Raw genomic sequence first — 11,578 nt, 5'->3', positions numbered from 1 at the left:
TATTCTCCATATTTCATATGAAAGGAATCATACAACATTTGGCCTTTTGGATTTGGTTTCTATTAGTCAGCATAATGCTTCTTTCAGTTCATACATATTACAATATGTATAATCCTTCATTCCTTTTTATGGCTGAATAATATTCCATTACACACTACAGTATGATTTTGAGCTCTTGGGTTATGATCTCCCTTCCTTTTCAAACATCTGTTCACAAACATGTTATGAACACCCACTAAACACAAGGCAGGTACTAAGGGGAAATGATTGAGAAATTTGTAGTCCCTTGCTTCATATATATATATATATATATATATATATATATATATATACTTTTATTTTTTTTAATTTTTATTTATTTATGATAGTCACAGAGAGAGAAAGAGAGAGAGAGGCAGAGACATAGGCAGAGAGAGAAGCAGGCTCCATGCACCGGGAGCCCGATGTGGGATTCGATCCCGGGTCTCCAGGATCGCGCCCTGGGCCAAAGGCAGGCGCCAAACCGCTGCGCCACCCAGGGATCCCATATATAAACTTTTAATTGGAGTGTGACATTGGGATGACTGGGTGGCTCAGCGGTTTAGCATCTGCCTTTGGCTCAGGGTGTGATCCTGGAGTCCTGGGATCGAGTTCCACATCAGAATCCCCATGGGGAGCCTGCTTCTCCCTCTGCCTCTCTCTGTTTCTCATGAATAAATAAAATATTTTTTAAAAATTGGAGTATGACATTTAAAACTGCCTAAATCATAAGTGTACAGCTTCATGAAAACTCACAAAGTAAATACAACTATTAACTTTAAGCTAGGTCAAAAGATAAAATATTACTTGCTCCCCATTCTTGTCTTCTCATTACTCTTCCCAAATTCCCATTTTCTCAAGGTCAACACCATTCTGACTTCAAACACTATATATTAGTTGTTCCTGTTCTTGAATTTCATATAAATGGAACCATATTGTGTCTACTTTCTCATGTCTGGCTTCTTTCACTCAACATCGTGTCTGTGAAACTCTCCCATCTTGTTGCATGTCACTGCCATGCATTCATTCTCAATTTCATAATTTATTCATTCATTCTATGATTTTGATGGGCATTTGTGTATTTTATCTCTGTGCCATTATCATAGTGTTGCTATGAACTTTCTAGCCTATGTCTTTTGATAAACTGATACATACATTTTTGGGGCATAAGCCTATGACTGAAATTATTTGAGTCATATATTCAGTTTCCTAAATACTGACACGGAATTTTCCAAAATGGTCAGATCGTTTTAGATTCTCATCTCTAGCTTCTAAGGCAGTCCATTCCAAGGCATGGGGCTGGTATCCACTGCGGTACTAGTGGTGCATACAAGGATTTATGTGAGGAGCAAAATAAATAACATTAAGGCCCAAAGTGAGAAAATTATTACCCTTTTAATGCTCTTTAAATTCTTCGTATAACATAAAGAGAACCCCATGTGATACCAGGATGTTGCTAGCCATTTCTCCGTTTCCCTTTTTAGCGCCTGCCTTTGGCCCAGGGCGCGATCCTGGAGACCCGGGATCGAATCCGACGTCGGGCTCCCGGTTCATGGAGCCTGCTTCTCCCTCTGCCTATGTCTCTGCCCCTCTCTCTCTCTTTCTGTGACTATCATAAATAAATAAAAAATTAAAAAAAAAAAACAAAAAAAAAACAAAGTCTCAGATTTTCAGCAGGCAACTGTACCTACTTGATACTTAATAACATTTTGTTTTAATGTGTTTATTTTAATTACCTTCTATTCATAGCAAGTTATAAGGTTTTCCATTTAAGTTATTTAACATATTCTTTCAAATAAATTCATTTACGTTTTTCAAAATTGAGTCAACTTAAAGAAAATAGTAAATAATATGCAGATGATATGCAGATTCAAGAAACTATGTTGGTAGTGGAATGACTGATATCCGGAAAATACCTACTTAGAATCTGCATTTACCGAAAAGCCAACGTGTGATTTTTATCTGTGTTTGATGAGCTTGCTTCAAAGTACCATGATCACCACGGAGCACTTAGCTTTCTAATTGACAGAAAATAGAATTTAAATTTATCCCAGTTCTTCCAGTTTTGGGAAGAGAGGCCAATGGAAGTCCAGACAGCATCCCAAAAGTTTTCAGAACCCAAAAACTTGATGTGTCTGGCCCACTTGGCTCATTAACGGACAAAAATTGCATTAAAATTAATTCCAGGGATCCTTGGGTGGCGCAGCGGTTTGGCGCCTGCCTTTGGCTCAGGGCGCGATCCTGGAGACCCAGGATCGAGTCCCACATCGGGCTCCCGGTGCATGGAGCCTGCTTCTCCCTCTGCCTCTCTCTCTCTCTATCATAAATTTAAAAAAAAAAATTAATTCCGTTTCCTGCAGAATCCAGAAGGCTCTACCCGAGGCCATTTGCAGGACGGGTAGAAACAGTTATCCACACAGGTTAGCCATATAAAGCCCAAGCTCCCCACCTGGATTAGTCCTTTTTAGGATGGGGCGACACTTAGAAGTAAGGTATTGTTTTCCCGAGCATTCCTTTACTTAGAAGCCGCGACGGGAATTTTCTCCTAGAATTTTGTCTTCGGAATTGGGGCTGAGGCACTTGACAGGTGAGTTGACCCAAGGAAGGTCCAAGCAAAAGGTGAGGAAGTCATCTTTCCCGCCCGGACTCCAGCCCCGCCCCCGCTCAGGCCAAGCCCCGCCCCCGCTCAGGCCCCGCCCCGCCGGAGGCCCCACCCCCGCCCCCACAAAGCCCCGCCCCCTCCGCGTGCCCGCCAGTCCCGCGAATCCCGCGCGCACTGAAGATGGCGGCCGCGGTGGGAAGGTTCCTCCGGGCTTCGGTGAGTGGCTGCCGGCGGGGGACAGGCGCGGAGACACAACAGTGGCTCCGAGAACGTGCTTCCCCCATAGGATCCTGCTCCCTGCGGCCGGGGGGGCCTTTCGCCCTTCTTGGAGGGCGCCTGCGGGTAACGGCCCCGGAGGCCTCGGCCGTAGGGAGTGCGCCTGCGCAGAACCGTCCCCCGCCTCATTCCCGTCGCCTCCTCCAGTCCCTCCTCGCTCCGAGTCGAGGGTCCGCAGCCCTCCATGCACCTGAGCACCTCGCCCGGGAGGCAGGCGCCCTGGCCCCCGTTCCCTGCTCTGTAGCTACTCTATGACCTTGGACACGTGACTTCCCCTTTGGGAACCTCGGTTTAGTGTCCTCGCCTTAAGGTAGAAAGAGTGATGCCAACATCAGGGCGTTGCAGCGAGTATCTACCAAATGGTGGATGGAAACCAAAGTGCTGAAGTACAGAGTGCTAAAGTGCAAAAGGCACTTTGCACTGTAGCATTCCTCCCATCCCCTGGGTCTGTCCCCCTCCTCCCGGCAAAGCCTCGTACCCTTTTGGTAGCCCCCGTCCCCCTTCTCCTTGGCTTGGTTGAACTGCAGGCTCTTCTTCCCTGAGTCATGCTAGACTCGATAGTTGAGCAAAAAAAATAATCCCCTTGAGGCCTGTTCAAAATTTCCCAGAGTGTGAACTTTGCTCTACTTGTTTGCTTGTCTGTGGGGGCTTGGTCTTTTCTGGGAAAACCTTGACATGATAGAACATGCTTATTAGCAGGTCATGCTGGTAAAGGGTGTAAAATACGCAGGGCCTGGCCAAGTCCCCTGGGTTTTTGAATCCTCTGTGTTGTTCTTATTAAGAGCGTGGAGTCTTTATCGTCTTATAATTCCCCTCTGCTTTGCAGGGTTTTTAAGAATTATGTATATATTTTTTAAATAAAAGTTATGTATATTTAAGATGTGCGACAAGATGATTTGTATACATATACATAATGAAATGATTACTATAGACCAGCATCTCTTCACATAATTACCGTTTTTTGTGCTTGATGAGTGAGATGTGTGCCTGAAATCTACTCTCTTAGCAAATTCCAAGCAGCCCGGGTGGCTCAGCGGTTTAGCCCCGCGTTCAGCCTAGGGCCTGATCCTAGAGTCCGGGGATCGAGTCCCATGTCAGGCTCCCTGCATGGCGCCTGCTTCTCCCTCTGCTTCTCTCTCTCTGTGTGTCTCTCATGAATAAGTAAATTAAAAAAAAAAATCTTAGCAAATTCCCAGTGTTCAGTACAGTATTAAGTATAGTCATCATTACCCTACATTAGATCTCTAGACTAATTCATCCTACATAACTGCAACTTTGTATACCCTTTGACCAGCATTTCCCATCCCCCACTTGCAGTCTTGAAAAAGAAGGAAGCAGAAAGGAATGTTAAAGAACATTGAGATTCATTCTACACTGTTACGGGGTTTGGTATTTAGTTCACAGGAACAAGGATTGCTGAGGCCCAATGGCCTGGTGCTCTTTCAGCCGGGCCAGCCTTCAGGCTACTTTCTAATATAAAGTGTTTCTCTTTCCAGATTGCCCGACATGTGAGTGCTATTCCATGGGGCATCTCTGCCTCTGCAGCCCTTAGACCTGCTGCTTCCAGAACAACATGCCTGACAAATGTATTGTGGTCTGGTTCTAGTCAAGCAAAATTCGCTTTTAGCACCAGTAAGTATTATGCCTTGGTTTGGCCCAGGCAGTATGAATCATCTGGCGACATGGGCTCTGAAGCCTGGCTATGCATTAGATTCGGTTGGGGAGCTTTGGAAACTACACCACTACCCCAGTCCCACCCCTGACAAATTAAGTCAGTATCTGAGGTGAGACCAGGACATCATTTTGGTTTTTTGTTTTTTTAATCAAAATGTAGTTGACATAATATTGGTTTCAGATGTACAGCATAGTGATTCAAGATTTATATACGTTAGGCGGTGATGATCATGATAAATCTAGCTGCCATCTGTCACCATACAAAGTTGCTATGGTATTATTAACTGTTCACTGTGCTGTCCGTCCCCACCCCCCGTCCATCTTTCTGTAACTGGAAGTTCATATCTTTTAATTCCTTTATTAGTATATTCTAAAAGTTCACCGAATAATTCTAATGTCCAGTCAGGATTGAGAATTACCGAGGCACACTGCTCTTGTGTCACATTTCCTTGTTGGTCACCAGAGGTTTTAATGTTCTGTGTTGAGGAACGCATAGGTTGGGGGAGTGGGGGAACTCAGATGCCTCCTGGGCCCTGTGTGTGAGGGGACATGAGATAATTCGCAGTGGCCGACAGTCTGTTAGAACCAAGGCTTTTAGATTCAGACCTGGCCATGTTATAGCACGGATTCCTCCATTATCTGCTATTTCTTGAGATTTATACTGCATTTTCTAGAATGTGGGCTTTGCTAAGATCAGTCTCAGATAATGAGTGGTACTTGAAAATACCTCCTTTAGATTTGTCCCATCCACCCCCCCCCTTTTTTTTTTAAGATTTAGTTATTTGACAGAAAGAGAACACAAGTAGGGGGAGCTGCAGGCAGAGAGGGAGAAGCAGACTCCCCACTGAGTAGGGAGCCCTATGTGGGACTCAGTTCCAGGACTCTGGGACCATGACCTGAGCCGAAGGCAGATGCTTAACCTACTGAACCACTTTAGCAAAGCCTTCGTTTGTGGGTGAAATGTTCTGAAAAGTTTCACAGTTCCACAACCCTGGAGCTTTAAAAAAAATTTCTAGTAGTGATTTGATGACCCACATTTAAAATTTTCCTTGTTCTCTGTCCCAAACCCCACACCAGCAGCTCCCACTGTTTATGAAGACCAGACATTTTGATATTTTGTCCCAAGTTCCCAGGTGGAAGCGAGTCCCCTCCAGTTCTAATACATCTCTTGCATCCTTTCCTTCCCTCCTGTCCTCCTCAGGCACACCGCTCCCATCCATACGTCTTATTAAGATCACTGAAATCCCTTCTAATACAGTCTCCCTCCTGCTCTCCTTACCCTCCCCAGCCAGACTTAGCTTCCTAAAAACAGCTGATTTATCTTCTATGTCCTACATGGAAATCTCCAGTGAGGACTCTTTTAAGAACAAACTCTAGCCTGATATTTAAGGGCCCTCAGAATGTGGCCTTCAACCTTTCTTGCTTTGTCTCCTACGCTTCCTTCCAAACACACCTGCTCTCTGTGTTCTAATCAGACTGCCATGGGCTGTTTCCCACACATGCCCTATTCCCTCTTCCCTGTCCCTCCTGGGTATGGCAACAGCTGAACCATATTTAGAATCTATCCCTAGGCTCCTGTCCTCCTCAGTTCTATCTTAATTCCATCCCCATCATTTTCTGACATCATCTTTTTAGTCTTTTCAGTCCCCATAGTATTTTTGAATTGAATTTGGGTACGATCTAGAACTACAGAAGGGGGGACAAATTACCTAAGATATAGCGTTGAACTAAGATACAGAAGGGGGGACAAATTACCTAAGATATAGAGTTAATTGATTTATACTACTAATTAATTACCATGAGAGAGTTGAATAAAGTCAAATAAGTGTGTGATTTAGCAGATGATGAACTACGTGTATGTGTGGGCTTCCTTCAGGTTCCTCCTACCACGCTCCTGCTGTCACCCAGCATGCGCCCTACTTTAAGGGCACTGCCGTTGTCAACGGAGAGTTTAAAGACCTAACCCTCGATGACTTTAAGGGGAGATATTTGGTGCTTTTCTTCTATCCGTTGGACTTGTAAGTGTGATTTCTGTGGTGCTATAATGTCATTCTGAGAGCAAGCAAAGGTCCCTGACATTTCCTATCTCTGGTTGCTCTCCTGGTCAAGGAAGGGTTCTTTTGGGTCCTTTTATCACTAGTGGCCTTGCTGAGTACAGCTTGCATCTGCAGCTAATCTCATAAATTTAGAGGATGGGATGGCATTCTTGTTAGTGGGGTAGGGTTTTAATACGGCTCTGTTCTATGTGCTCCCGAATGGTGGTTCCTGTAAGCCAGACTGTAAGGAAGTTTTCCCTGGTCTAGAGGGAAAGGAGAAAGGTAAAGATAATAAAATGGGTTTTCTCACAAAGCTACTTTATTTAATTGTTTCTTTATTCTTAGAATATGCCTCTTTTCCCCTGCCTGACCCCATTTTTTTATATGATTCTTAAGAGAGGTGAGTACAGTGAGGGTGGTTAATTGTTTTTGCCTTTTTCACCTTTAAGCAAGTTGAACTATTTTTTAGATTACCTGTGTTTAAATTTTAAATCCTTGTTTTTAAATTCTCTGATGGGAATTTCTGCCCTTTTTTTCTAGCACCTTTGTGTGTCCTACAGAAATTGTTGCTTTCAGTGACAAAGCCAAAGAATTTCACGACGTGAACTGTGATGTTGTTGCAGTGTCAGTGGATTCCCATTTCACCCATCTCGCCTGGATCAACACACCGCGGAAGGTATAAAGTGCAGTGGCCCTGCCTTTGCACTTAGGATCCTCTAAACTGAAAAGATCCCATGAAAGACTAACCTAGAAGTTGTTAAAGCATGAACTAGTCTGAAATGGGCTATTTGTGGGCTTGAAGCTTCTGGCAAGTTCTATGAAACTCTCTCAATATCTTGCCTAGCATTGCCTAAATTTACTGTCCACTACATGTGTGTGTTCCAAGGTACAAAGGGTTGGGGCACAGGGTTGTGAGGGGTGCCCAGCTGGGGTTCACTGCCTCCTCTCTCAAGGGTACCTTGTAGGTCCCACATACTCCGTGTGGCTTGTGGGGTGGTGGTTAGGTTCTCTGATTTCACTCTTCTGCGTGATAACTTTTCTTGTCTAAAAAATGCTTGGAGGAATCAAAATTTCTAGCCATTTTGCTGAACTATCAATACCAAATTATTCAGTCTTTTATTTATTTTTTTTAAATATTTATTTATTTGAGAAAGGCAAGAGAGCACAAAGGGAGAGGGAGAAGCAGACTCCCCGCTGTCCGGGGAGCCCAATGTGGGGCTCCGTTCCAGGACCCCTGAGATCATGACCTGAGTTGAAGGCAGATGCTTAACCAACTGAGCCACTCAGGTGCCCTTATTCAGTCTTTTTATTACTCTTCCATTTTTTTTGCTATAGAAACTAACCTTCAAGTAAAAGAATGCATCAAGAATTAGAAAAAGAGGGATCCCTGGGTGGCACAGCGGTTTGGCGCCTGCCTTTGGCCCAGGGCGCGATCCTGGAGACTCGGGATCGAATCCCACATCGGGCTCCCGGTGCATGGAGCCTGCTTCTCCCTCTGCCTGTGTCTCTGCCTCTCTCTCTCTCTGTGACTATCATAAATAAATAAATAAAAATTAAAAAAAAAAAAACAATTAGAAAAAGAAAGGTCTCTGGGTTTAAATCCTGCTTCTGTCCTGTTTTGTGCCCTGGAACAAGTTGCTTAACCTTTGTGTCCCTCAGTTTCCTCATGTGTAAAAAGGCAATGATAGTAGTGTCTGCTCCAGGGTGGTTATAGGGGAGGGAGTGAGTTCACAGAAAATTGCTAAGAGCAGTGCTCAGCCCGCTCTTGGTTCTCCATTGCTGCTGCCTGTCGCCTTTCTTGTTGGCCTCAGACATCACATTACGTGGCTGAGAACAGTGAGAACGAGTGCACTGTGTAACAGCCAGTCATGTTCGCATTTTTGTTAGAATGGCGGTTTGGGCCACATGAACATCGCACTCCTGTCAGATCTGACTAAACAGATTTCTCGAGACTATGGCGTGCTGTTAGAAGGCCCCGGTATTGCTCTAAGGTAAGATCTTGATTCTTTTATGAACTTAAACTATTTCATGCTAAGCACCATCCCACTTCTTAGAGAATTTATGGAGCCCTGCTTTCCTCTTGAGTTATACCACGTTGGAGCTTCAGCCTCTTTTACTCCAGGGGGATTGTCTTCATTTAATAAACTAAGGCCTGGCTTTGACAAGCCTTGACAAAGTTGGCAAGGGAAGAAGGAGTGCTTGCTTTGTCCTCCAAGGATCCCCTTCCCTGTAGGGTCTTGCTAATTTTGCCATTATTTCCCTTGCTATTAGGATTGACAAGGGAGTGTAGGGTGGCTTGAGTCTGGTTTGTAAGATAAGGCTTGCTTTCTGGAGTGTGGGCCCTGCTCCATCCTAGCCCTGCATCTACATCTATACCATGCATTCCAGCGTGGCTCCACTCTTGATTGAGGAGCTTGGGGCAGAACCCTTTGAGCCTCAAAGCCTAGACCTCCAAGAGTCAGGCCCAGGGAGAAAGAAGTACCTTTTCACCTTGCCTTTTCTCTTGCTTGCTATTTCCCTGCATGATTAACACTTGGAATGCCACACCCCTTTAAGAGAGACTGTTAAAACCTGTGGTTTAAACATATCTGCATATCTGCATATGTCATGGTAACCCCAGCACTTGTACAGAAGATGAACACAGACCACAGGGCAGGTCATCTCGTTACATTGCTGCCAAGTGATAAAGAGTAAAGGTCTTGAGTTTTCCTTTAGATTTCTGCTCTGCCTAGACTTAAGGCCAGTAAATTCTTTCTGCTAAGATTTCCCCAGGGATTTTCCCCCATTTACCCAAGAATTCACTCATTTCGTCAGTATTTACTGAATATAGATAAAATCATCTGTCTCCTCCCATATGTCTCTGGTTTCTTGTCAAGATCTGATACAGCAGCCCAAAGAACACCTAGATCACTTATATGTTAAAGAAGTCTGTTCTCTGTGACTCTTCTCTGTGTGAAGTCCTGCTCTTTTCCATGTTGGCCTGGTCCACTCACACCTTTGTGTGGCACATCATCAGTAAGATGATGATAAGTTTTTTGTGTAATAGTAAGAGGTGATAAGCTTTTTGTGTAACAGTGAAAACCCCATATTTAAGCATATGCTCAAGTTTAAAGCTTTATTGAGGAGAATTAAAGACAGAAGCAGGTAGAAGATAGACTTCGTAGTTGTTGTGCTGCTGAGGTACTAATGGGGCTAAATCCTAATGCAGAGGTCTCTTCATCATTGACCCCAATGGAGTCATCAAGCATTTGAGTGTCAATGATCTCCCTGTGGGCCGAAGTGTGGAAGAGACCCTCCGCTTGGTGAAGGCATTCCAGTTTGTGGAAACCCATGGAGAAGTCTGCCCAGCAAACTGGACCCCGGATTCTCCTACAGTAGGTTTCTTTTCCAAAAGCAGTGAGACCTCAGCAGAGGGTCCCAGGTCATCACTGCCCTCAGGGCTGCTGGCCTAGAGTACCTACAAAAGGAGCCTACCCTTGGAGCAAGGGTGCAGATAGTGTGCAAATGGGTGAGGCTGCTGAGGGGTGGGGGTTTGGTTGGGACCAAGGATTAGGCAGGCTGCTGATGTAACTTTCATCCATGTATTTTAAAGGAAACAGACCATGCTTTAAAAAATTAAAGAACTTTGGGTTAAAAACAGAGTTTTCCATTCACTTTTGAAGCTTTTATCATAAAGTCAGCCACCTAATTAAATGTTTTTGTATTTTCAGATCAAGCCACATCCAACTGCTTCCAAAGAATACTTTGAGAAGGTAAATCAGTAGGTCATCCCGTGTGTCCCCACCTCTTCTCACATGAGGAAAGAGCGCAGTTGGAACTCACCTTTAGCATTTCAAAAAATGATTATTTATAGAAGATAAAACACCAATTATGCTTATATTCGTAAATAATCTAAATGTTTGTTTTTGTAACACTGGCCAAGGCTTTTAAATGTACTCACATCCTTTAATTGGTAACCTCTTGATGGCTAGCTAGTTTGTAGGATGCTAGTTCACCTAGTCCTTGCATTATGTCTTCATTGGAAAGAGGAAACATTCTTCTTTGTTGGCCTTACTTGAACCTTTATGTTCACCAGAGTAGTACAACAAGCTACTCTGTTGTAGCTTGTGATCATAGGTCCTGAAACTTTGTTGAATTTCTTTGCGATAAACTAAATTTTCTTTTAAGGCAGCAAAGATCATACATAGTTTTAAGGTGTTAACATCAGACCACTGATGTTAACTCTTGCAATGGCTGTATATGTACTTGAAACAAATGTGAATCATGTTTTTAAAAAAAACACGGTGGCAGAGTGACTTAAGTGATCATGTGTGTCTCTCATCCCTGAGATTAATATAGTTATTTTACTTGTTAGCTGACATAGGGTCTACATATAACTCTAGATATTGATTGGATATAATTATAGAGGACATTTATTGAATCCAGGAATTGCATTCTGAAATCATTGTAATTATTTTCTTTTCTGAAGTGCTCAATGTAAAGTACATAATAAACATATTTTAAAATATTTGTTTGTTCAATACCATTAATTGTTGGTTCAGCTTATATTACAGAACTCTACTCTAGTTTTCCTTTTGATTATATCAACCAACAAGTGTGGAGCATTTAATGCAGGGCCCACAAAGATGAGTAAGATACTAGCTCTACACCTGAAAAACTCAGGTTCAGGCAAGAGAGATATGGAAGTATTTATTTGTTTTTTTTTTTTTTTTTTTTGAAGTATTTGTTATTTCAGGAAATCCTGAGTGCCTCTCATATGCCAGGTGCTATTTTGCAGGCCCAAGGGTGAACAATGGAGTTACGTTCTTGAGGGGGAAACTCAATAAATATAATAAAAATACATAGAATGTCTGGAAGGGAAATAACTGGAGCAGGGGGCCAGAGCAGAGAATTGAGATGTTCGGGATAGGGTTGTTAGGCCTTAATAGAGTCAATATCCAGGTCTGTTTTCTCATCTGTAAAAAGAAAGCAA

At 43.4% G+C, this 11,578-nt stretch overlaps 1 protein-coding gene across 1 annotated transcript; it reads left to right on the top strand.

The window, feature by feature from the left end:
• The first annotated feature begins 2,766 nt into the window (after window positions 1-2,766).
• Window positions 2,767-11,113, top strand: PRDX3 (peroxiredoxin 3). Its single transcript, XM_055345734.1, has 7 exons — window positions 2,767-2,836; window positions 4,393-4,528; window positions 6,447-6,588; window positions 7,147-7,282; window positions 8,494-8,597; window positions 9,815-9,980; window positions 10,317-11,113. Exons 1-7 carry the CDS (start codon window positions 2,801-2,803, stop codon window positions 10,368-10,370), a joined length of 774 nt encoding a protein of 257 aa, XP_055201709.1. The 5' UTR covers window positions 2,767-2,800; the 3' UTR covers window positions 10,371-11,113.
• Window positions 11,114-11,578: the final 465 nt, after the last annotated feature.

Source organism: Nyctereutes procyonoides, unplaced genomic scaffold (assembly GCF_905146905.1).
Source record: "Nyctereutes procyonoides isolate TBG_1078 unplaced genomic scaffold, NYPRO_anot_genome, whole genome shotgun sequence".
Lineage (NCBI taxonomy): Eukaryota > Metazoa > Chordata > Mammalia > Carnivora > Canidae > Nyctereutes > Nyctereutes procyonoides.
This window is presented reverse-complemented; position numbering and strand designations above follow the sequence as displayed.

Excerpts from the sequence above, each read along its gene's own strand:
- PRDX3 (XM_055345734.1), top strand. The coding sequence starts at position 2,801 with ATGGCGGCCGCGGTGGGAAGGTTCCTCCGGGCTTCG. Across the intron at positions 4,529-6,446 it reads AAAATTCGCTTTTAGCACCA|GTTCCTCCTACCACGCTCCT; the intron begins GTAAGTATTATG and ends GGCTTCCTTCAG. Across the intron at positions 9,981-10,316 it reads GGACCCCGGATTCTCCTACA|ATCAAGCCACATCCAACTGC; the intron begins GTAGGTTTCTTT and ends TTGTATTTTCAG.